Below are 23,027 nucleotides of genomic sequence, written 5' to 3'. Positions count from 1 at the left end.
AAGAGCAAAAATCTTAGCTGAATTTGTTTTCTATGGTGTATAGGTATTGCATACCTTGAGTCGCTCTTTTGATGCTTCTTTTTAGTATATTTTCTTTATCTATCAAAAGAGGGAAAAAATTCTTAGCTGAAGTTGACTTACATGTCATCAAGAGAGGCAAGGTATTTCTAAAATTGCCAATATTGCTGTCAACATCTTTTTCTTGGACCCTTGATCTCTTTGTGAATATCAACGTTTAGGGCCTTATCCTGTGAGGGGGTGATGGATGACTGAGAACCTATTAATTTGGAGCGAAAAATGGTAAAACATAATTAAAATGCTGTTTCAAGAAAGATTAAGATCTGCATCACTGAAAAGAGCATTGAGATGGATGACTGGTGAGTTGAGAAAGGAAGAATGCAGTCATGATCAACAAGAAGAGCACATTTTGGGGAGAACTGTAAGTGATGAATTTTGGTATTTTCGAAATAGGAATCAATCATAAATATATCTGATGACTTAGATATTTGCAAAATAAGATTCTATCACAAATGCATCCGATTGAACATGTGGCAGAGCTTGGCAAAGATATAGTGTTGGGAGGATCACTGAACATTGAAGAAGTTATTTTAGTTCAGACATGAAATGCTCACTTACCCTGGCACTGAATGTAGCTCAACTTTCAAAGATCATAAATCCTGAAAGCCTTGCGTGACATAAACTTATCCAACAAAACCAACTATAACCCAAAAGCCATTAGGATGAACAACATCAACCCTAAATTTAGAGTGGGGAGGGGGAGGATTGTGTTAGGCAGACAGGTGAATAAAAACTTACATTTAAAACTTTACGAGCATGAATTCTGGACTACCCATTCAATTTGACACAGAATTTATAAGGAGCCAGTCCATTAGTATCCTAGGCATTCCCATCAAATGCTTCTTGCTTTTGTTCGTCACACATCACTGTCCTTATGGTGTCATTTGCGTATATCCCACCTATACGCATACTGCTGGTTTTTCGCTGCTAGATTCATGACACGTGATTCCATGTGAATTAGTTTTAGTTTAGGAATGAAAATTAAAAAGGAAAATGCAGGGGTGGACGAGTTTCAGAAGCAAGAGTAGCTTACATCATCTGCCCTCAAAAGATAATTAAAAATAGAAATTAAAAAAAGAAAAGAAAAGAAAAGAAAAATCCACTACTTGTCATAAATAAAATAACACCAAAAAAGAGGGGTGGAATTCTTTTCTTCTTTGCCGTCATCCTTTTGGCCTCTTAGGACAGGTTATGGGGTAAGGTAGGATAAGGCAGGCACTTCTTAATGTTCTTCTCATTTAGATTACACCCATGTGCGCATGTTCAGTATGACCTTTTCTGAAGCTTCTACATTCCTATGGAACAATAATGTGTTAATAAATTTCGAAATGTGTGGTCATCAGGCTTCAACCATGGCCCACTCCAAATAATTTGCACATTTTCCCCTTTCAGAATTCGTTGCTTCTCCCCAATGATTAGTTTACAGAGTACGTGTACTGCTCATCTTTTGCAACCCCCCTCTAGCTGGGTAAGTATAGATTGATGAATGATGAAAGAAAATGGAATGAAGCTATAGCACAATACTTATAATTGATTTAAGAAAAAAAAAGAAAAAAAGATACACACCTTTACAAACCTGGTTTACATGTAAGGTGCTGCAGGAATTATTTCAGGCATTGAGGAGTTGAGAATAGCTGAAAAGTGTGGTTGAGCTCTAGGTTTCTTGTACTAAAAAGCCTGCATATGCATAAACAGTAGTATATTCCTAGTGTTTCTTCTAGTGATATTAGGCAGAACCCCAGGCATGGATTTTTTACTCTTCAAAGTTGTTTGGCTCATACCTAAGTTAGTACACAGTACATGTTTTTTGATGGAAGAACAAAACAAGAACTGTTATTACAGAAATGAACCGAGATGGACAATTCTGGACAAGGCCTGATGAAGGGCCTGTTAGAGCCGGAGATTTAAGTCGAGCTTAAGTGGCTCTGATGTTTGCTCTGATGGTTGTTGTTCCAAGCGGTAGCTTCCGGGCCACATCATGTCCATCGTTTCCTCTAGTGTGAAGGGTGTCCATGTCATTCCCAAGCCCGTGTTGGAATCATTAAATCTCGCCACAATTGCAGTTCCATCTCTGTTTGGTTTCTGCACTAGTGAATGGGGGCGGACGCCAAGTGACCTGATAGGTGTATTCATGGGCAAACCCATCATGGCCATCATCCTATGAGACTGATATCTTCTAGCTGCACCTCTCTCCCGCTTGTGAGCATTTTGGTGACCCCCTAATGCTTGTGAACTGTAGAACTTCCTCATACAGAAATTACATGAGAAAACCTTGGAAGAAGTTGGTCTTGATTGCGGGTCCGAGTCTAGAGCTGTAGACGGCAAATTCCTACCCAGGCTTAAATTCAGCCACTCACCTGGATTATCTTCTTCAGCTCCTTCATCTCCGTTCTCACTTGTCCTCAGTCCACCTTGCTGTTTGTTGACTGATGTTTCAGCTTCTTCCCCATGGAAAATCATTTCTCCACAACCCCTAAATTGGAAATAAAGTTTGGATGGAAGGGCGTTGTGGACGGATACTACCAACTGGGAATAGAGTTTGGATCCAAGAGGAAAATATAGTAAATAAATGGAGAGGAGAGGAGAGGAGAGGAGAGGAGAAGGGAGAGGTATCACAAAGGGGAAAGAAAGTGAGATTAGATGTTTTTAAAATTTATCTGATTTCTATTCAGTGCCCCCACCCAGTGATGCTTGGTATTCGAGGGGACAATGTTGACGTCATCTTTACTGTTGCCTTTGTCAAGCTTAGGATTCCCCACTTTAATCTTTCTCGCCTTTTCCTTTTTCTCTCCTCAAATCACAGGGACTTTACATGGTTCTCTTTTGAGTAAGTAAAGAATACAAGGTTGACAACCCAACAATTTCCCCCTGCAGTGGTCAATCATAAATCATAACCTCACCATTTATTTAAACTGCCTGCCATCAGTGCTTCTTATCTGCCGATTGAATCTCCTCAAGTTAATGTGATTTTGTAATCATGGTGTCTTTTAGATTTTTCTCCATTTTCTCCTAAAACACGATGGAAACCATCAAACACCTTCTTATGGGTAGAAACAATGTATATCATCTCTTAATTTCTTTAACCATTGAATCTAAACAGATAGAATCAGAATCATGAGGGAAAAAATGTCTACACTGGCAAATCACTGATCCCCACTTCCACATTTGGCCATTTCCTCTATAATGTCTCCCAATCAGTAAACTCTTTCTTGTCAAGTAGATATACATGGAAATATAATAACTTTCCTGTATAAAGAAGTGAATGAATGACAAGTTTGGATGTAGAATGGAGATGTCGACATGAGTGGTGGTAGGGAGGGTTCATTTTTGTAATGGGATTTTGATCCAGTGCTTTGTGGGGGGGTTAGTGGGGCACAAACAAGTGCAAATAATGGTGCTAAAGAATTGGAAGAAGATGGTTGATGTCTTGCGGTCTTACCATTTATATAGTGTAGAAGAGAAATAAACCCACACCCTTTTATGTATATATGTATGTGTTTGCTTTCAAGCAAGAATATCTATGTGGGTGTCTTCATGTTGGGGCTTCTTGTCAGTCCCTTCAAACATGTAGTGGGCAATGTGTATGTACAGTAGGAGAAGTGCATTAAGAGCCACTTGTACTTATTCTGGCCTTTTCTTATAAAAACAAAGGGGAAGACAATAGCAGCCCAGTTTCCCATAAAGGGTATGTATTTGTCGCTTTCTTTTCCACTCTCACACGCGCAAAAAAAATCTCTCACACACACACACTCTTTAACCTTTAAGAAGTCAATGGGACGATCGAGTGCTGTTGGCATTAGAGCCAGTTTTGATTCTTAAAGCCCCGATTTTGAGATCAAAATAATTGTGATGTAGAATTGATTTTGTTCCAACTTCCACTGGCACTTTCAGAGTACTGTCTATACTTTTACCTCTAATATCACCTGATACGTACAGACACTGGGGACTCTTTTGGCTGCTTAGATAACCCATTTCCCAGTCATACTCATACCCCACCCTAGGGTTCCGGGATTTTAGAATCACATTATTGGAAAATACTTGGAGTTTTAAGGAGTTGTTGGCATCTGACAAATCTGGAAAAGGAAAAAACATTAGAGGGTGGAATGCCTTTTGTAATGGGAATTTTGGGATATACTAAACCAATATGCTGATTATCAGAAGTGTGTGAGACAACCAAATTTTCCAACACTCGTTATTTTGGCCTTGGTGGGAGATGGCACATCCGCCCAAAGAAACAATAAATGGTGAAATATAAAGATGGATTCCACTGTTTCTGAAGTGCAACAACATTAGGTATGCTATTGGATTCCTTTTCCTTTTCTTGCCCCTTTTGATTTTTGTTGGTTGCAACACACTTTTTCTTCAATTTTTCCTTGGGCCTAAGGGCCTAAATTGGCGTATATAAGTTTATTTTTCTTCCTCAAGCAAGCATAAAGATTGAAGGAGAGTCCGTTTTTAACATCATGGCTACAGAGAAAGGTACGAGTGTTGTCCATTTAATTCAGTCCGATTTAACGTTTATTTGTCAGTTTCTCAACTCAATATGCCCTTCCATTCCCTAATGGACAATCAAATCTCCTGTTTATCCTTCAAATCATATACTTGTTCTCTTCCAATTCCAATTCATCCCCTCTGTAATTATCCATACCCTATTTCAATTCAAGTTATACTCCCTGGAAGTACTAATGTTTTTAATCCATACCCCCATAAATAATAATAATAAGGATTACTTATTTTGACTAATTAGGAGCATTGCATATATATTTGGGTTAGTCCAAAAGAGAATACAGGATACACGATCACGTTCACACTGAGCAAATCACTATCAGTTTCAGTGTCCTACCTTTTCAAAACAAAAGTCTGTGGACCCACCAATCACTTGAAAGTTGAAAGTTGAAGCGATAATCTAACAAACTTTTCAAAATTATGGTTCAGATTTAAGTCCATTATTTCAATCTCATCACATATCCACACATCAGGAATTATTAAAATACTAAAAGGGAATGGGTTGTGTGTGTCACGCCTATGTGTATATGCATCTAAAGAGGTGTTCATTTGATTTCTATATATCTTCCGCCTGTACTGATGTGGGCTTTATAATAATTGTGGAAAAAGCCAAGCGATGAATAAACAAGGTCTTCCCCACTCACACAGTCCAAAATCTATAAATAAAACCAACTTGTCGGCGAAACATTTGGCTTTTGGGTCCATTGGCTTTCTTCCACTGCATCTTGTGTGTAATCTTCACAACAAACTGTGTCAATTTTCAAATCTTTCAACCTTTCTCTTTTATCTTCTACTACAACTCACACTCTTCGGCAATTTATATGGCAAGAACAGATAGAATAAGTGAAACCTATACAGGGCATCTCAAGAGGTAAAATACCATGAAAATTGAAATTTGTGCATTTGAATGGGAACAGAAAGCTCTAGGCTGAAACATCATTGAGAGGCTGTGAAAAAAGGAACAAGATTCAAGCCGCCCAGTACCAAATAGTAGAGATAAGGCATTGGAAAAGATAAAATGATGACGACACAAAGCGATCAAATCCATCCATCCATCCCTCACTTTTGGAGTACCCCTCTGCTTTTGCCAAACTTGGGTTCAAAGAGTAGTTTTCAGAAATGAACAAATGTGAGGAGAAAAAGAGGGAATCAACCAAAGAATCTGTAAAGTAAGTTGCTTTTTGTGGCTAATTCATCGAATACAGCAGAGGGCTCTCTCTCTGTTCATTTCAACCAAGGCAGGTGAAAGAAATCATTCTCTCATCTCTATTAGTTTTGGCTCTCTATCCTTCCTTTTTTAGATCTTTAGTTCAGTCAGTGGAGAAATCTCTTTAAGTTCTGACCAGTTCCAGGCACAAAGAGCTAAAAATATCTTTATCGCCCATTGGGTACCATCATGTCCCAGAAAGATACAGTTTATGGCTCAGGTGGAAGGCATCAAATGGACCACTACTGAAAACAATCTCAAGTACTTCGTGTTCACTTTTCCTTGGGATCAATTCTCTCCAATATGGTCATCCACAATATATTAGACATTCAACAATTTGCATGTGGCCCCAACACCCTGTCCTTTCCAAGAATGGAGGCAAAACCACCTTCGATTTTTATCCTCATTTCTATACATGAACATCCTCCTAGGCCAATCACCCTTCTTTTTTCTTCTTTGTGTGAGTACTATGGCCATCTTTAATTTCCATTATCGCAGATGAGAATAGTTCCATGCATTATCCTGAACCACCAGAAGTGCCCATCACTAGAGAGAAATGATAACCAGCACACCCCAGTCAAGGAGAAACACGTTTTCAAAAACAATTGATAAATGGACAAAGGAGTAAAAAGGTCAAAAGAATGAAAAGAAAGAGAAAAGATGAGGTAAAAAGAGACATAACAGGAGTGAAACAACAATCCTAACTTTTGATCAACAGAAAGGAATTTCTTTGCATTCCTGTGTATGGTTCTAACTCTGAAGCCCTTGTTAACTCATGTGAATCCATTTCTTAATTGAGGAATAACAATCATATTATGGGGACCAATGTCATGATTAATGTCATGATTAACTGCTTCCAGCAGTAGTGTCTTCCATTGAAAGAAAGAAAAAAATGCAATAGAGTTGAATCAAGCATTCAACAGACTGAATAAAACTAAGCTTTCTGACCCCACTAAAATCCTATGACTAACTGTTCCCAACAGTGCTTCAAGATCCCTTCACATGGATTCATAACATTAAACAGCCATCTGGATAGACATAAGATAAAGTCCTTTGGGACATTAAGGACATTCATCCTTTAGCCTTCTTCTCCAGGCTGTTGTTTGGCAGTTGTCTCCTCAAACAGGTCATTCGAGAAGGGCATGCCTTAACTAAAAATGAGAAACCCCATGTGGGTTTGTCACAAGCATTAACAACCCCCATGTGCCCACTCATATGGCATTGACCACGTTGTGCGTAAGATATCAAGTGTACTTTGATTGCAAATATACAATCATAGGAACAGTGTTTTGAGTGGTAGCCCCAAGTGTGCATAGCCTAGTGGCCAATGCTGCAATATTTTGCAGGCCACTAGAGAAGACCACATAAAATTCATGACCATGCTTCCCAAGCTCAGTGACGCATTTTCATTCATATTTTACTTCTTTTGTGGTTCCATGTGTATTCTATTTCTAACCTACATCAACATTCTTTCGAAGATGTCCAATGCTTAATGAAGGTTGACTTGTGGTTTTGTGACTACATGTTCTTCAATTTTACTCTTGTGTTACTTGTCATAAGTTTTGAGTTCATAGTAGATAGAATTTCTTGTCAACAAGGGCCCTAAGAAACCGTCATCAGTATCTAAAATGAAAAAGAAAAAAAAAAGGAAAAAAGAATAAAAAGAAAAGGAAAAAAAATGTGTTAAAGAACCAACAAAAAATTAACCAATAAAGAATCAATGATTAGAGGTTAGATACATAAAAATATCAGTGATAAATCATGTTCAAAAGTTAAAATTTATAAAAATATATCAGCATTGAGTATTTGGAATCAAAATACATGTATCAATGAGTAGAAGCATACAATTGGTTCAAAACCCCCTAAAATTTCAGGCCAGTGGCCAAACCCAACCTAAAGCCAGATAAGGATTTAAACTCAGGTCTGAAAGCCAAAAACCAAAGCAGCCCCTTTTCTCCCAGAGCCATGTTAGCAGTAGAGTTCTATTCTCCCTGCCCCCATTTGCTGCCCTCAGTTTCTTATTTTCCTTCTCCCTGAATCTCAGCACTTTCTTTTGCCAGTCCAGCATGACATTCAATCAGGTCCAACCCTTTTGGGGTTCAAGCCTTGCCCAACGTACACCTATCAGTGAGATTCTAGAAATAAATTATCTAATAGGGCCCCAAACAACATATAAAAGGGAGAAAGGAAAAAAGAAAGGCCCTTGGCTGCATCCTGTTATATAACATCTGTTTTTCCTTCTGCCATTGAACATGGACAAGGTTTGGAAACATAAGGCACAACATTTTTATGGTAATGCCAGTTTATCTACATTATTCCTCCCGTAGAGAGTATTCCCATCAGGTAATTACTATCATTCAGGAACTGTACCCTATCTTCTAATACCATCAATCATGTGTCCAACAGAAGTTCAGTCATACCTAGCTTGTTAGCTGAGTGAGGATCCATGGGAAAATAAATGAAAACAAGGAACTTTTAATAGGTTCGGTCTAGAGTGCAGGTGCTCTAGGACTCCAAGCATTATCACACTTTCTCAGCAATCAAACTGAACATAAAGACAACACAAAGTTCAAGAGAAACAAACTCTCAGTCCAAACGGCATCAGCTTATAACCACCTAAGTAGCATGCATTTCTCACCCACCAAATATAAAGAAATGAGAATCGATAAAATCCTGCAGAAATAGTTTCTAATGTAGTTGATAGGAAAGTACTAAACAAGATGAATTATCATGCCATAACTGATATAGGTTCAGTGACCAAAAACAGACACACACAAATTACAAGCTAGAAAGATATGTCAAGTAACAATAATCATTGAATTGAAAGCACCCACAAGTATATTTTAACCTTTAATCCTTTATCCATAAGATTATCCCTTGGGTAAAAAATTTCAAGTTTCTTCTTGGAAAGATGAAACAAATGACACACTCTTGTTAATTTTTCCTACTCCAAAAGCCAAAATTCCCACTGGATACACCTACTTGCTATGACTGGCCCAATGAATTTTTGCACCTGCTGTGCTGATCCAACAGCCTATTCAAGTACCTACAATGAAACAACAAAGATGCAAATCCTGTATAAAAGTTCTGACATCATATAATTGATTTTGAAATAAGAACAAGACCCACCACACTGAAAAATATCAGGCATAATTAGTCATGAATTAGGGATGAAGATCTGCAAGTTAATCCTATGCAGTAATTTTCCATCATATAGAATATATACAACACAATTGTTAATATCCCTTTCTAGTTGGAAGTCGGAAGTAAAGGATTTTTACACCCTGGACTGAGAAAATAATGAAAGCAAGGAAAGTAATAACAAGAGCATATTGTAATCAAATTTTCCGTAAGAATGCACAAGAGTTCATCCAACTGATCGTATCATTGAAAAAGCTTAAAGGTTAGATTCTATCATCTTTCTTAATTCCCATTTCCTTTTGAACCAGTTTGATATCGCGACTAAGCTGAAAAGAGAGACAGTCTTCTTTGAACAAAAACCATAAGAGAATTTCTGAGGAAACATATATTAAACCTAGTGAATGAATTATGATCTCACTAAAAATGCTACCCATGCAACAGCCATATGTACAAACATCCATATACACATCACATACACAATTACATGCATGATACATATACCAAAGGATTAATTCAACAATGACTAACTTCAAGTATGTCCAGGAAATGGTTATTGCCTCCCATCATCGAAGCATTTGGATAATCTACGACAAATTTGGAATAAACTTCACCTCAATTATCTATCCTATTACACCATGAAAACTAGCATATCCAACCATGGTCTAAAAGGAGGTTTTTGGTTATACCGCACTCAACTATTCTTAACCCTTTGTCTACTGTTGCTGATTAACAGGGGTTTCCAGGCCCACCATGAGAGACAACCAAGTGTCCACATCACTTCCCAAACATCTTCTAGTGCACATGAGATCCATGCATTCAACCCCCTTTGCGACAGTTAAGAAGCACAATATGTACAGCAACACCACTTCCTCCTCTTTGTTTCTCAACAACCAGAAACTCTAGAATCAGTCCCACCATCCTTCAGACACAAATCTGAGAGAATCACATAAAACTGAAGTCATTCTCTTTGTTCTATTTTCTTTTTATTTGTTTTCCTCAATAGTTGTTTTTCTAAGAATATATTAAATGCAACAAATCAAAATGCTAGTTTCCAAACAACTTCCATCATACTAGAAAAACAAAGCAACCTTACATAAGAATGCTTTGGTCGAGTAACCCCTTAAAGCATACCACAGAGGGAACATATGATCATAGAACAACGGTTTCCCTTACAAAAAGGACCATACCTTCAACATATTCACAACCTAAGGGCAATAGAATAAGGAGAATGAGTCGCTGTCGTCCATAACTTTTTCTTTTCTTTTTTTTAATAACCAAGGAACCTTCCATAGCCGAGCCTTTCGGAATTTCCATGGGGGCCTCAAGGTGCTGACTACACCCACCACAACTAGCACTGGGTAATCTAGGACATTCAACTAGGAATAAACCCAAAAAATTACACCTCTACCACACATATTGGCATTTATCCTAACCAACTAGGCACCCATAAAACACATGTAGGGATGATTTCAATCTTGAAGGAACCACGATTATCTCTTCCCACTAGTGGGAACTGGGAAGTGCTGAGACAATACTCCCCACCTTTTTACCAAAGACCTCCTCAAAACCCCATCCTCTCTTTGCTTTGCAAAATCCTATTCAAAGCAGCCAACTGAAAACTTCTTCGGGTTTTGCCTCACCCAAGGAGCACTAAAGCTACCCAGATGCATCCCAAAAACAGACAATCTCAGCTCTGAAACTTCTCTGGCTCTTTGATTTGGGACAATTCACTTAAGAAAGAGAGCCCCCTATGTGCTATTGCTGAGGACAACCAACCAAAACAATTTGAACCTTCGAGGAAGAGCAACTAAATGTACTTGTCCTCATTCAAAGAAACACAAAAAAAGCATAAATATCAACAATTCAAAACGTACTCCTCTATTCAAAACAGCTTATTTTCAAGAGGAGAGAGCCATATAACCTTCACATGCTAAGTTTTAGATTATGTGTAAATTGCAACACACTTTGGAGTATACACAGTGATGAAACAATTTGATGAAGGAAATAAGATCCAAGTTTAGAATCACGTAATACATTTGCAGGTAAATATGCACAATGATGAAACAATTTGAAGAAGGAAACAAAATTTCTAGCAACTAAGCAAAGAATTAAAGAGAAAACATGATGAGATTCTGACAAATCCTTGGCAAGGCATTCCTGTAAGAATTAACAGCCAAAAAAATACACAAGATTTTCTGTTTGTCACTAAACTATTTGGAAGAGACAGATAAATTTTATTCATCTAAAATGAGAGAAATGGATCTAATAACACACAAAATATTGCATTTATACTGTTTGATTAAATGTCTCCCAATCTTCAATATTTTCCAACAGTCATATCTTTGTTTGCTCACACAAAATCAATAATTTTAATCACATGTATGTTAGGGATTAAAGAAGGAATGAAAAAAAATAACCTACAGTTTGTCATCATTCTCCAGCTTTTTGATGATTGAAAGCCCTTGCGCATCACCCATCTTTTCCATTCCTCCCTATCAATCCCAATCCCAATTCCTCTCATCAACCAATCTTAAAAAACTAACAAACACTTCCTAGATTAGCCCTCATTTCTCCTACCAAATATGTCATTAACGATAAATTAAAATCATTCAATTTAAGGGGAAGAAATCAAAGGTTGGTCCTTGAGGCATCAGTATCAGAATAACAACTAAGGAAACACTTTTTTTTTTTCCTTTTTGTTTTCATTTTCGCCTGTCCTTTAAACAGAAAAGACTCACAAAGAGACTACTAGCGATCCTGACAAGTACGGCAGAAGGTACCATGGAACAGCTCGCAGCAAGCCCGCACATCAACACTGAGGTGCGATGTGAGTCGGGGAGAAGCCATCACATTGTGCAGCGGCAGAAGCGATTGCACGCATCCTAGTTCTCCCAAATTCCTACAACAAACAGAAGAAAATCAGAGTAAGTAATGCCCTGTTATAATTGCAAATATATAGAAAGGAATTTTATTCAGGATATGATATTTTCATTATTTTCTACTCAAGAAGACAAAAATCTCCACTCAATTGAGCCTTTAAGGGTTGCAGAGAAAACGACAGAAAATAAAAGAAACCTACTAAAGTCCCCAACTTTTTCATTATCCCGGACCGGAGAAGACAAAAAGACTCAAAACTCATCGGAGCTGAATACAACTATTTCACGCAGCCATCAAAAAACAAGTTCCAAAATCTCATTATAATTTATTTTTCTTCATTTTCTCAGGACATAATGGATGTTAAAGATACGGGCGGGGGACCTTGGATTGGTGAAAGAGAGGCGGCGTGTCTGAAGGCGAGGGGCGGCGAGCGGAGGCGGACGGACGCGGGGGGCAGCCGGAGAGGACCGGAGCGACGAAGCCCTAGCAGTGGACATCAACGATCTGGATAGAGATCCGCGCCAAGCCATTGTTTCTCAAAACTCTCTCTTTCTCAGTGGTGACGACGACGTGAACCAGTGGGGGGTTTTGTTTAGGGTTTTAGGCATATATGCTGTTACTAAGGACCATGAGAGTTTATGTGGTTCAAGTGCTGACATCCGTTTGATCTCCGGACTTCTAGGATTTAACGTTATAATTTATAAACTTACCGAATCGTTACCTTGATTAAGGTATCAAGAATTTTAAAGAATTTTGGCCTTGGTTTCATGTTTGGATGTCTATTTATTTATTTTAATTTTATGGAAAATTTAGCTCAAAAAATGGTAAAAGTAAAAATTACCAAGTTTTGGCCTAATTTTATGTTTGGATGGTATTTTTTTTTTCATTTTTATTTTATGGAAAATTGAGCTCAAAGGATAAAAAATTTCAAAATATCAATTTAGGTTATGTTTGGTTCTTGAAAAATACTAAGAAAATAAAAAATATATATATAAAGTAAAATAAATTTTTTATATTTGGTTGTACTATAAAAAAATATAAAAAAAATCAAATATAATTAAAATTTTATGCATGTTTAAATTATTTAATCTTTAAATGAAGGAGTTAGTATAAATAAAATGAATTTGAAGTAATAAATAAAAATTATTTATTAACTTTTAATCTATTTTTTATTTTTTTTCACTTTTTTTTTTTCTACTTTTCCTTTGTATTTTCTTTTTCTTTTTCCAGGAACCAAACATAATCTTAATGTTTTTAAATTTTTCTTAAGGAAAAATAAAAGCTATGTCTTAAAAAGTTAAAAACAAAAAAAGGAATTAAATCTAGTAAAAATATATTATGAGACACTAGAAAGAATAGGAATATTCCAAATATTAATATGAATAAAATGCTATCCTGTATATTTGAAATCAAATATTATCTTAAATAATTTGTTTATATATTAAAATATAGATTATTATAAGTAGATACATTTTTATATTAAAATATTTTATTTGATAATGGTAAGTAAATTAGAATATTTCATTAAAACATTTAAAAATAAAATACATATTAATTCAGGCATCAATTCCTATTTTATCTCCCAAAGGCATGCAAAAATTAAAAAACACAGCAGATGAAAGAAAAACAGTCCGTCACAAATGGATTTAGACTTTAGTGATGAATTTTCGAAGAAAATACAACAATCAACTGTCATAAGATAAAAGGTCTCACAAAATTCTTTAACAAACTCCCAAAGAAATCACACGAAGTAAGAGAATTGGGGGGAGAAAACCAAAAGAAATTAACAGAAAGGAAACCAAACTGCTTTGCAGGTTTTATTTGGAAATATGAAACCAATGCTCATCAAGAAAGCCTCTTTCTCCTCAGAGTGTGTATGTTTTCACACATTTTAACTGCCTATCGAATGTGTAGACTCTGCCAGCCAACATTTTCGCTGTTACTATACTTCCTCTATAATGTAATCTTCTTGTAGAATTCTGGTCTTTTGACCACACCCCAATCTGGTGAAGATCTCCTTCTTTCCAGCATACATTGACTGTAACACCACCACGTGCCTTCAATCCTTTGACACAACCATTCGCCCATTTGTCCCGGGGAAGAGCAGGGAGCAAATAGAGGTCTTTTGAGGTGCTCTGAACAATCATTTCTGCAACTGCTGCACAGAAACTGGCACCAACAATCACAGGATTAGACTGACATAAGTTTTTAGTTCACCTTTGATTAAGATTTTGTTACTGCAGAAGAGGAATTAATCCATTTTCTTAGGGCCAGTGTGTTCTATGGAGTTAAAAATAAAAATAAAAATAGATAGCAATGAAGAAAAATAGAATAAAATCGGAAGCTGTCATGTAATTTCAACTGAAAACTCATTGGTCTACCTAAAAATGTAAGAAATTTCCACCTTTCTTGTCTTTTGTTTTGGAGGCTGTACAGTGTGTGTGATCAACTTTCTCAGAGACATATTGTGACCTAACTTTTGGAACCACCTAGGGAGTAGAGCACATGAATACACTGTGGAGATAGATATCCTTTCTTCAGCTAACCAGTGAAGTAAAGAGTTATTTACAATTGAATCCCAAAATGATTAGATAAGGCGATTTTAAAAATGTCTTCACTTGAACAAAAAGAACATTCAAGAAAAAACCACATTGTTATGATAACTCATCTACCAAGTTTATGACCAATGTGACAAGAAAAAAATTACCCCCATAAGCTATTGCCAGCAGCACAACATAATATACTTGTCACTAAATTTCAGTAAATCAGAATGGAATTAAATTTATAGCTAAAAATGATGTTTGCTACAAAAAATATCAACGACAGAAGGAGCTCCTTACCCGAAGTTGGCATCAATCTGGAAAGGAGGATGTGCAGTAAACAAGTTACTGTATAGTCCACCTTCAAAATCAGCTTCACGAGCAGGATCCACCAGGTCAAATAAATGCTTGACCATCCTATATGCATGCTCACTGTTGTGGAGACGTGCCCACAGAGCTGTTTTCCATGTAGTTGACCATCCTGGACCGTCCTCCCCTGTCCAAAGAAGAAAATATAAGCAACACTACTGGACAATTATTTCTGTTGTTCTAGGCAAACTAACAGATCAAAGTGAATTGAAGTTGCAAATATGACAATTCTGTAGTGTTAGGTTACTAATTTGAACTCAAAGCTCAAGTGATAGCGTTAGGTAATGGGCTAGCAATATATTCAATGGAGAACCAAAAAACAGAATAATTTGCATTAATTTAGTGTCTAAATGTCGATCCAACTGAACGGATACTGCAAGACTTGAATAATCTACCAAGACAGATATCAAGTGCAAACCTCTTTTATAGAGGGTATAGTCCACAGCTTTACAAAGGTCCGGGGTTTTCTCAACTGTTATTGTGTGCCCTGGATATAGGCCAAATAGATGGGATACATGTCGATGATGCACCTCTGGGTCCTCAAAATCTTGTGCCTGCCATTACAAGGACATAGAACTCGGTCAATGAAATTCAGCAGTTCTTTAAACCACTGCACAATATATCCTTCCTTGAAGAATAGGAAGCACAGGAAATTGGGAAATATAAATTCAAATTCCTCAATACCCATTCCATAATGGAACCATCTCTAGCTATTTTTGTTGGAGGAAGTTTTGGTTGAGCTTGACGGACTTTCTGAACGAGCTCATCCTCATTTTTTCCCAGCACCTGTTTGTAAGAAAATTAATTGTTCAAAGCATCTTCATGTACGGATCGAAATTCCTATGAATTATAATAGAAAGCTAAGAACTGCCAGTATAAATTTGGAGGTTCACCTCAGCAGCAGAAACTACTGCGGAGAAAACTTCTCTTATGATTGCAATGTCCATGGTTGTTGAGTAGCTCACACTAGCAGGCTTACCATCTGGAGCAATAAACATATGTTCTGGAGAAGTTGATGGATTGGTTTCCAGATATCCTCCACGTCCTTCAATCAACCAGTCCAAGAGAAATCTTGCACATCCTTCTAGTAAGGGATATGCCTTATTTTTCAGAAAATTCTAATCATGTCAAACATATTAACAATTATCAGCTCCTAGAAGGGATAGATTTTATAAACAGAAAAACCATAAACAGCATATCACAAGATCATTACAACTGTATCCAAGAAAGGTAAACAATGAAGTCCTTGATTCCCACACACAAAAATAACTCGAATCAATTCTAGGATAAGAATTCTGACAACAATAAAGAGAATAGCAATGGGGAATGTAAAAAAAAAAAAAAAAAAAAAGTCTGACTCTTATGAATAAGTAGAAAACTTGAAGTAATGGACAGCAGAAAAAAATTTCTGCAGATATTACCATCATATCAAGATGAATGAGGTCTTCCCCTTGATCATCGGGTTAAAATATTCTCTAAGACTTGCATCTGGTAATGCCATATCAGCATGACTCTCAAAGAATACTCCAGTCCAGGAGCTCTAAAGGAAAGCCAGTTGTGAAAGGGATCCCTCTATACACAATCTTTCTCTTACAAGAGATTTTCATGCAAATACTTAACTGGGACAAGGCATCAAAAGTTAGGGAAAAATAAGAACTTACCTTGTCCATTGTGAAAGTATAATGTTCCCATAGATGGGTACAAAGCCAAGCTCCACCCATTGGCCATAATGCCCACACAGCCTGGCCTCGATCTGGTGATGTTTTTGCCCATATATCAGACACTTGATGTGTAACCCAACCACTAGCTTCGTAGTTCACCTGCAACATACTGTGATTTACTAAGAGAACTTCTGTGTAGAGAATGAAGAAACAATGAGAAAATGTTCTATCTTAGAGAACACAAAAATCACAGATTGGATCGTTGGTCTTGCTCCTTACAGACATCATAGCTAGTATCAGGCCAATGATTTATCTCCAAAGGTAAGTGACCTGCACTGCTGTGAGAGCTTAAAGGCAGGAATTAAAGCATGACATTGTTTTAAAGACAACAGAATCCACAATCCCTGATACAGTGTTTCCTAGCAATGTAATTTTGTCGCACAACCATATGATGTACTTCAAAACCCCCATCTTTGTCCTGTACTACGTCTAAGAACTTACAAAATTTCAACTATTGGTCCTACATTCATTCAAATCTTGTTGGGACTGTTACAACCAATTAGACAAAATAAATGATAAAACCGGATAAATAGAATCAATAAGTGCATAATGGAACCTTCAATATAACTAGAAATTGAAATAAATTCTTACTTTTGCAGTTTTACTCCCATTGATTGAAAGAGAAGACATGTAATCAAATAAAGGTTCTTGGCACTCGCTAAGGTTGCATGGAAGGGAAGGCCAGTAATTCATTTGAAGATTTATGTTCAAGTGAGGAGCCCCACTGCAGAAAGAAGGGAAGGTCAAATAAGAAACTGAAAAGGGAATACAATCAAATTAACAATTTGTGAAACCTAACACTAGTTTTGCCAACATAGAAGTATTCCTTGCAAACTAAATGAAATTATTTCCTCATATCTAAATGGAAAAATTACAGCTCCAAAAGGAATAAATGAGAAGAAGGCCAGAGGAAGCATGGTTAAAATAATCCAAAAATAAATGCAATATTATAGAGCTATCATACACACAAAAGACTAGATGGAAGTAACCATCTATCTCAAATTAAATAAGCTCCCATGTAAATAGTATAAATACATTTCTAAAACAAAGTGAGGGATTGTCTATATGTAGCATGGCATACCAAGAAGGGATGGAAAAAGAAAAGGAGAGAAAAGAACACAGAACATACTCCCATGCTGGCTCAATATCCTTGTTCCAAATTCCCTGTAGGTTTGCCGGCTGACTTCCAGGTCGAGAACAAGAGATGAGCAAATATCGACCATACTGGAACAGAAGCTCCACTAATGAAGGATCTTCATCAGTTCCAAAAGATTTCACCCTGGCTGCAGTTGAAACTCTATCTTCACTTCCTTCCAAATACAAACCAGTCCTGGAGGACATAGGTTTCTTCATTTCCAGAGACCCATCACTCGTAACACTTTTGGAACTTTTTGAAAGCTGTAGTGAAACTCGATGAAAAAGGTTTTGATAGTCATTCAAATGGCGTGCATAAAGATCAGAATATGAAAAGTTTCCTATTGACTTCAATGTACTGAGAGCCTGTGAAGTAGGATTTATTTTAGAGTCTATAGGCTTAGTGAATGGACCGTCAAATGAAGACGATGCCACCAGATACAAAACAGCCCAATCTGAACCTTCAACCTTCAGTTTCTTATCATCCAAAACATTTATCACTCCCCTGCCATCACTAATTTGTAAATCAAGGACAGCAGAAAACAGAATTCCCTGTGGGTTATCATTTTCATACACTTTTGGTGGAATTCTTTTACCAGGACAACTTCCTTCCATAATAATCTGACTTTTGCCACTTGAGTTTGAATGATGATGTGACTTGCTGTCTAGTGATACTGTAAAAGAAACTGACCCTGGTTTGCTTCCAGAGATCTTCGTCACAATCACCTGATCTGGATAAGAGGCAAAATGCTCTCTAGTGTACTCTACATCACCCACAGAATATTTTATCGTTACTGTTGCAGTATCCAAGTCTAGCTCTCTACTGTATGTTTCTTCAGCATATGCAAGATGAGAATCCTCAAATTCTAGATTAATATCACCTAGAAGCTGATAAACCTTCATCAACACAAGAAAATCAAAATCATTAGGATATAATTATCAAGATAAGATGATACCAAGCTTTCTTCTTAAATTCAGTCATTTATATTAATATGAAATAAGAAGAATACAGAGAATATAAATCCAGGGAAATTTGGCATACCAAAGGCAAGTTGTTAAAGGGAAAAAAAAACATTTAATTAACCTATAAGAAGAATAACTGATAAATGAGTTTAACCTTAAGGGATGAGCCACAGCAGGTACATAAAAACAATTAATCCTCCACCTAGCCATTAGCCAGAGCATATTCCACAGCCATGAGGTCCTAGGTAAATTGTGTTAGCCAGGTGCAGGCCAAGCATTAAAGCATTATGCCACCAAATAACCCCCAACTGTTGCATTAAACTGGGGGTTGCTGCACAGCCCAAAATATACCAATATTTCTTTTTCTATTAAAGACAATAAATTCTTGCACCTAAACAAAAACCTAGAGGAAGGATAAGGTATCTTCACAAAAGGACCATATAAATGTAACAGTTTTAGCCTAAGTGTAGATTGGCATCATATAGAGTTGGCCTACTACCTAATACCTTAACTTTTTAGTTGGATTGGTTGCTTAATACAGCATCAAATCTTTGTTTTATATGATATCATGAGTTTGAACTTCATTTATATATATATATATATATATATATATATATCTCCCAATTTATTAAGTCCACATACAAGCAGCTTAAAGACAATGAGGAGCGTATTAGGGCTTTAGCATAACTGTAAATTGGCATGAACCATTTGTGGTGCTAGTACTCCTGTCTCTCTGTCAAGCAAAAATGGTCAAACACACCTAGGTAAAGCTCTAATCACCACTCCACCATAATTAGAAAAATCTCCATCAATCCATATTTAGCCCAAATTACCCAAAGAACAAACACCAAAATTAAACTTCAGGTATCCCGTTAGTAATGGAGCCCATTTAACACAAACCTCTAATCCAACATGATCACAATCAACTAGGATCCTGGAAATTCAAGGAATTTAAGTTAACACCCATAACGAGGTGAAGAAGTAGATCAGCTCCCACAAAACCTCCACCAGCATCCGCCAGCCCTGAAAATTCCAAGCATTCTTCTCAAACTAAAGAACCCAAAGTAAAGTAATGATGGCCACACACCATAATACACTGCTCCTCGCATGTCTGCCAAAGTCCCCATAAGCAATCACCATCTCATCAACAATCCCTCACCAAATACCCACACAGTCTCACGCCTAAGCCTCAAGCTAAACATAGATTTTTAAGCACTAGAGTTGGATGCACGTGCAAACAGTGGGATAGGCCCAATCCAAGATGGAGCTCACTAGCAAATTCATGTAGTGGAAACATCAAAATAAGTAGATCTGATTTTTAGACATCTCCAAAAACCTTTCCTCAATAATTTCAACAGTAAATTAACAGAAAGAATCAAGTAGTAAACTTGGCAATTCATCCTAACATTCAACCAAGCAAATACCATAGCTACTATGCATTAATTATTAGCCTACAAACTCCTTTTTCATTACAATGCACAATAAACATGCTGAGGGGTCCTCTCTGTCTCCCTGCACACGCAAATGTGCACACATAAACAGAAACATGAATAACTGGTTTCAATAGTTCCCAGGGTATTTACTAAAATTATAATAAATTTAAAAGTCTTCGGAGAGGAAACCTATTATTTTCCCAAAAAAAATAAGGAAAAAAATATACAAATGGCATCAAGCCATAAGTACCCATATAGGTTGTTTAAATTGCTAGAGCAATTTAAAGTCGAAACACGAACCGATGATCATACAACCATATATCACATATGCCACCTAACCAATTAAATTGAAAATCCTAATTCAACTCAAAGTCAAAAGGGTTAATGGCAATTCCCATAACATCTACTAGAGTTTTAGAAGTTAATTGGTATCTAGCTATCAATACCTGTATACATTATTTAGATTACGAAGTAGTTTAAAGTCAAAAATTGAACAGATGGATATAGAACTATATATTATGTATCTAACTAGCTAAATGGGTGATCATGGCACCAACTCAAAGTCACAGGTTTGATAGCAAGTTTCATGAGACATTCTATAATATTAAAATAAGTTTTACTATTCTACAAATTTAAAAGAGCCTGTAATGAATAGAATTGTATCAATTAAGTTTTCAGTAAAGTGAACATGAACAGTAATAACAGAGATAAGAAGCATTATACATCGGAAGGATTCCCTGACAACTTGACTGCTGCTTCAGTAGCTGCAACATAGTCACCATTATCAACAAGTTTTCTGACTTCTGATAGCGCTTTTGGAGCATCTGGGTTTGTGTAGTTTCCAGGAGTCCCAGTCCAAAGGGTGCCCTCTACAAAGGATTCCAAACCATATGCTTGGTTATTAGGAGATCAGTGAAATGAAGACTTTCTTTCATAGGAAAACAAAGATAAAACATAAGATTCCAAATGTTACTTCTTTCCTCTTCCTAATTTGAAACCAAACCGTCTTATTTGACAGATCTTACGTATGAATTGAAAAATTGCACAATGCCAGATCACAAGATTCACTATGCTAATGGTTCAGACCATATTTCTTAGATTAATCTTAGCTTCAGATTATATTCACTCCAAGCATTTCAAGCAACTCCAATTACAGTTTACCGTCACATTTCGTCTGCAGGCAAGACTAAAGAATTCAGGAAAGAAAGAAATAGAAATTCTGAATATTGCATTTTCCACCCCAAATCTTCATTTAGTTGCCAACAACAGGAAGAAAAAAAAAAAAATCTCAAATTTCAAATCTCAATTTTTCATTACTTATCACAAAAACGCAAATCAACTTAGTTGACTCTGTTGAGTTCACAATTTCCTTCTCAAAAATGAAAATTTTCTACCATTTTCTCACCAACCAAAGACTAAAATATAACGACACTTTACTCTCTTATCTAGAAACCAAAATCACGAATCTCAAAGTTTCACTCTTATCCAAAAACCAAAGCAAAACAAACCAAGCGGAAATGATTTAGCAGTCTCACTCCAGCTGACATTTACTCTCATTCCTTTCCTCAGCAACCAGACACTGAACAAGAGACTCTTACCATTAAGCTGAAGCGTCTCCGATGCGACGCCGCCCCAGACCATAGCCCCGAGGCGGCCATTACCGATGGGAAGAGCGTCGGTCCAGTGCTTGGCCGGTCCAAAAAATCTAACCTTGAGCGGGTCAGAGGAGCCGCCCTCATCCTCGCCCCCGCCCCATCCAGGGCTCCAGCATTCGATCTCTGTGGGTGGCCTCACCATAACCCACTCCCCATCTTCCATTCTCGAAACAACAAAAGAAACAAAAAAAAGCAAAAAAAAAAGAAAAGAAAAAGCTTGATTGGCGTTCTCTCGCTATCTATCTTTTAGAACGTGCTTCGTGCTCCTTTGTCTCTCTAGATCAATAACTTTAAGAGCGTGGAGAGAGTACGAGGCGGTGGTTGGCAGTGACGGAAGCCTGCATCAGGAGTCAGGACCATCACTCGCTTTAATTTCACAGGGACCCTCTGTTTCTCTCTGCCTCTGGCCTTTTTCTCCTTCAAACGCGCCGTGTTTTTTTTAAAGAACGCGGCGTCACGGACTTCACAGGCTCCTTTGGTTTAAGGACTACAACTATTATATTTAACTTCGGAAATCCTGAGTGCTCCGGAGACATTGGCGTCTGTTTGCTTTGTTTTTCTCGAGAAGATTTTTCATCACATGATTCTTAATGGCATCGTCTAATTGTTTATGGCATAAATGTCCTGTTTTTTTTTAATTCATTTTCCTTTTACCTTTTGTAGTAACTAGTTACGTTTTTGGTAAGTATAAGTGTACAACATATGACGATTTTTTTAGTATGTCAAAAAGTTCTCCACACTTATGTTTGAAATTCCCAAAAAAAAAATTTAAAAAAAAAAAATATATATATATATATATATATATAGAAGGGTTGGTTGGTCTTTGATAAATTAATTTAATAATTTAAAGTGATTTTATAATTTAATTTAAGTTATTAAATATATTTGATAAAATAATTTAATGATATGATTTGAAAAAGTAATAATTTAATTTACAATTTAATGATATGATTTAAAAAAAAAACAATTTTATTATTCAACTTTAAGTAATAAATAAAAACAATTAATTTATTATTAAGTTAACATTTTTATTTTACCTTTCTATCTCTCGTTTGTTCTAATTACTTTGATCTTCTTTACTATTTTACAACATTTCATTGTTACTCGACTTCTTTTATCTAGTTATAATTTATAAATATAAATATGTCAACTTATTAATTTAGAATTAGTTTTAAGTTAATTTTATTAAAACAAACTTAATATTTTAAAAGTAAAAAATTAAGTCCAATATTGGAGGTCTACTAAATATTTTGTCGATGTTTAAGGACAATCTTCGAAAAAAATCGGACACTATACGCATGCAAGCCTTTGGGAAGCCCTATTTAAAAAAAATATATATATATATATATTTAAATTATTTTTTCTAATTTATCTTTTATTTTAAAGTTATATCACCCTTTTAT

The 23,027-nt window shown here is 36.4% G+C and overlaps 3 protein-coding genes across 8 annotated transcripts; all 3 read right to left on the bottom strand.

Annotated features, from left to right (window-relative positions):
• Window positions 1-1,583: 1,583 nt before the first annotated feature.
• LOC117910419 (zinc finger protein 4-like) lies at window positions 1,584-6,420 on the bottom strand. The gene has a single exon (XM_034824487.1). It carries the CDS (start codon window positions 2,536-2,538, stop codon window positions 1,969-1,971), a length of 570 nt encoding a protein of 189 aa, XP_034680378.1. The 5' UTR covers window positions 2,539-6,420; the 3' UTR covers window positions 1,584-1,968.
• Window positions 6,421-8,488: 2,068 nt separating this feature from the next.
• LOC117910429 lies at window positions 8,489-12,402 on the bottom strand. 5 transcript variants are annotated; one of them, XM_034824513.1, is made up of 4 exons: window positions 12,191-12,399; window positions 11,713-11,831; window positions 11,354-11,424; window positions 8,489-8,837 (listed from the first exon to the last, which is right to left on the bottom strand). In XM_034824513.1, the coding sequence occupies exons 1-3, from the start codon at window positions 12,337-12,339 to the stop codon at window positions 11,402-11,404; spliced, it is 291 nt and encodes a 96-aa protein (XP_034680404.1). In that variant the 5' UTR covers window positions 12,340-12,399; the 3' UTR covers window positions 8,489-8,837; window positions 11,354-11,401. The 5 variants fall into 5 exon arrangements, with proteins under 5 accessions (XP_034680404.1, XP_034680391.1, XP_034680413.1 ...); XM_034824500.1 differs by lacking the exon at window positions 11,354-11,424 and having other exon boundaries at window positions 11,671-11,831; window positions 12,191-12,401; XM_034824522.1 differs by lacking the exon at window positions 11,354-11,424 and having other exon boundaries at window positions 12,191-12,396.
• A 1,023-nt stretch (window positions 12,403-13,425) lies between these two features.
• LOC117911374 (alpha-L-fucosidase 2) lies at window positions 13,426-22,049 on the bottom strand. 2 transcript variants are annotated; one of them, XM_034825722.1, is made up of 10 exons: window positions 21,568-22,049; window positions 20,693-20,838; window positions 17,521-18,470; window positions 17,031-17,163; window positions 16,380-16,538; window positions 15,612-15,836; window positions 15,403-15,504; window positions 15,137-15,272; window positions 14,650-14,845; window positions 13,426-13,978 (listed from the first exon to the last, which is right to left on the bottom strand). In XM_034825722.1, the coding sequence occupies exons 1-10, from the start codon at window positions 21,785-21,787 to the stop codon at window positions 13,675-13,677; spliced, it is 2,571 nt and encodes an 856-aa protein (XP_034681613.1). In that variant the 5' UTR covers window positions 21,788-22,049; the 3' UTR covers window positions 13,426-13,674. The 2 variants fall into 2 exon arrangements, with proteins under 2 accessions (XP_034681613.1, XP_034681614.1); XM_034825723.1 differs by having other exon boundaries at window positions 17,569-18,470; window positions 21,568-22,047.
• Window positions 22,050-23,027: the final 978 nt, after the last annotated feature.

The sequence above is a fragment of the Vitis riparia genome, chromosome 3 (genome assembly GCF_004353265.1).
Source record: "Vitis riparia cultivar Riparia Gloire de Montpellier isolate 1030 chromosome 3, EGFV_Vit.rip_1.0, whole genome shotgun sequence".
Classification (NCBI taxonomy): Eukaryota; Viridiplantae; Streptophyta; class Magnoliopsida; order Vitales; family Vitaceae; genus Vitis; species Vitis riparia.
This window is presented reverse-complemented; position numbering and strand designations above follow the sequence as displayed.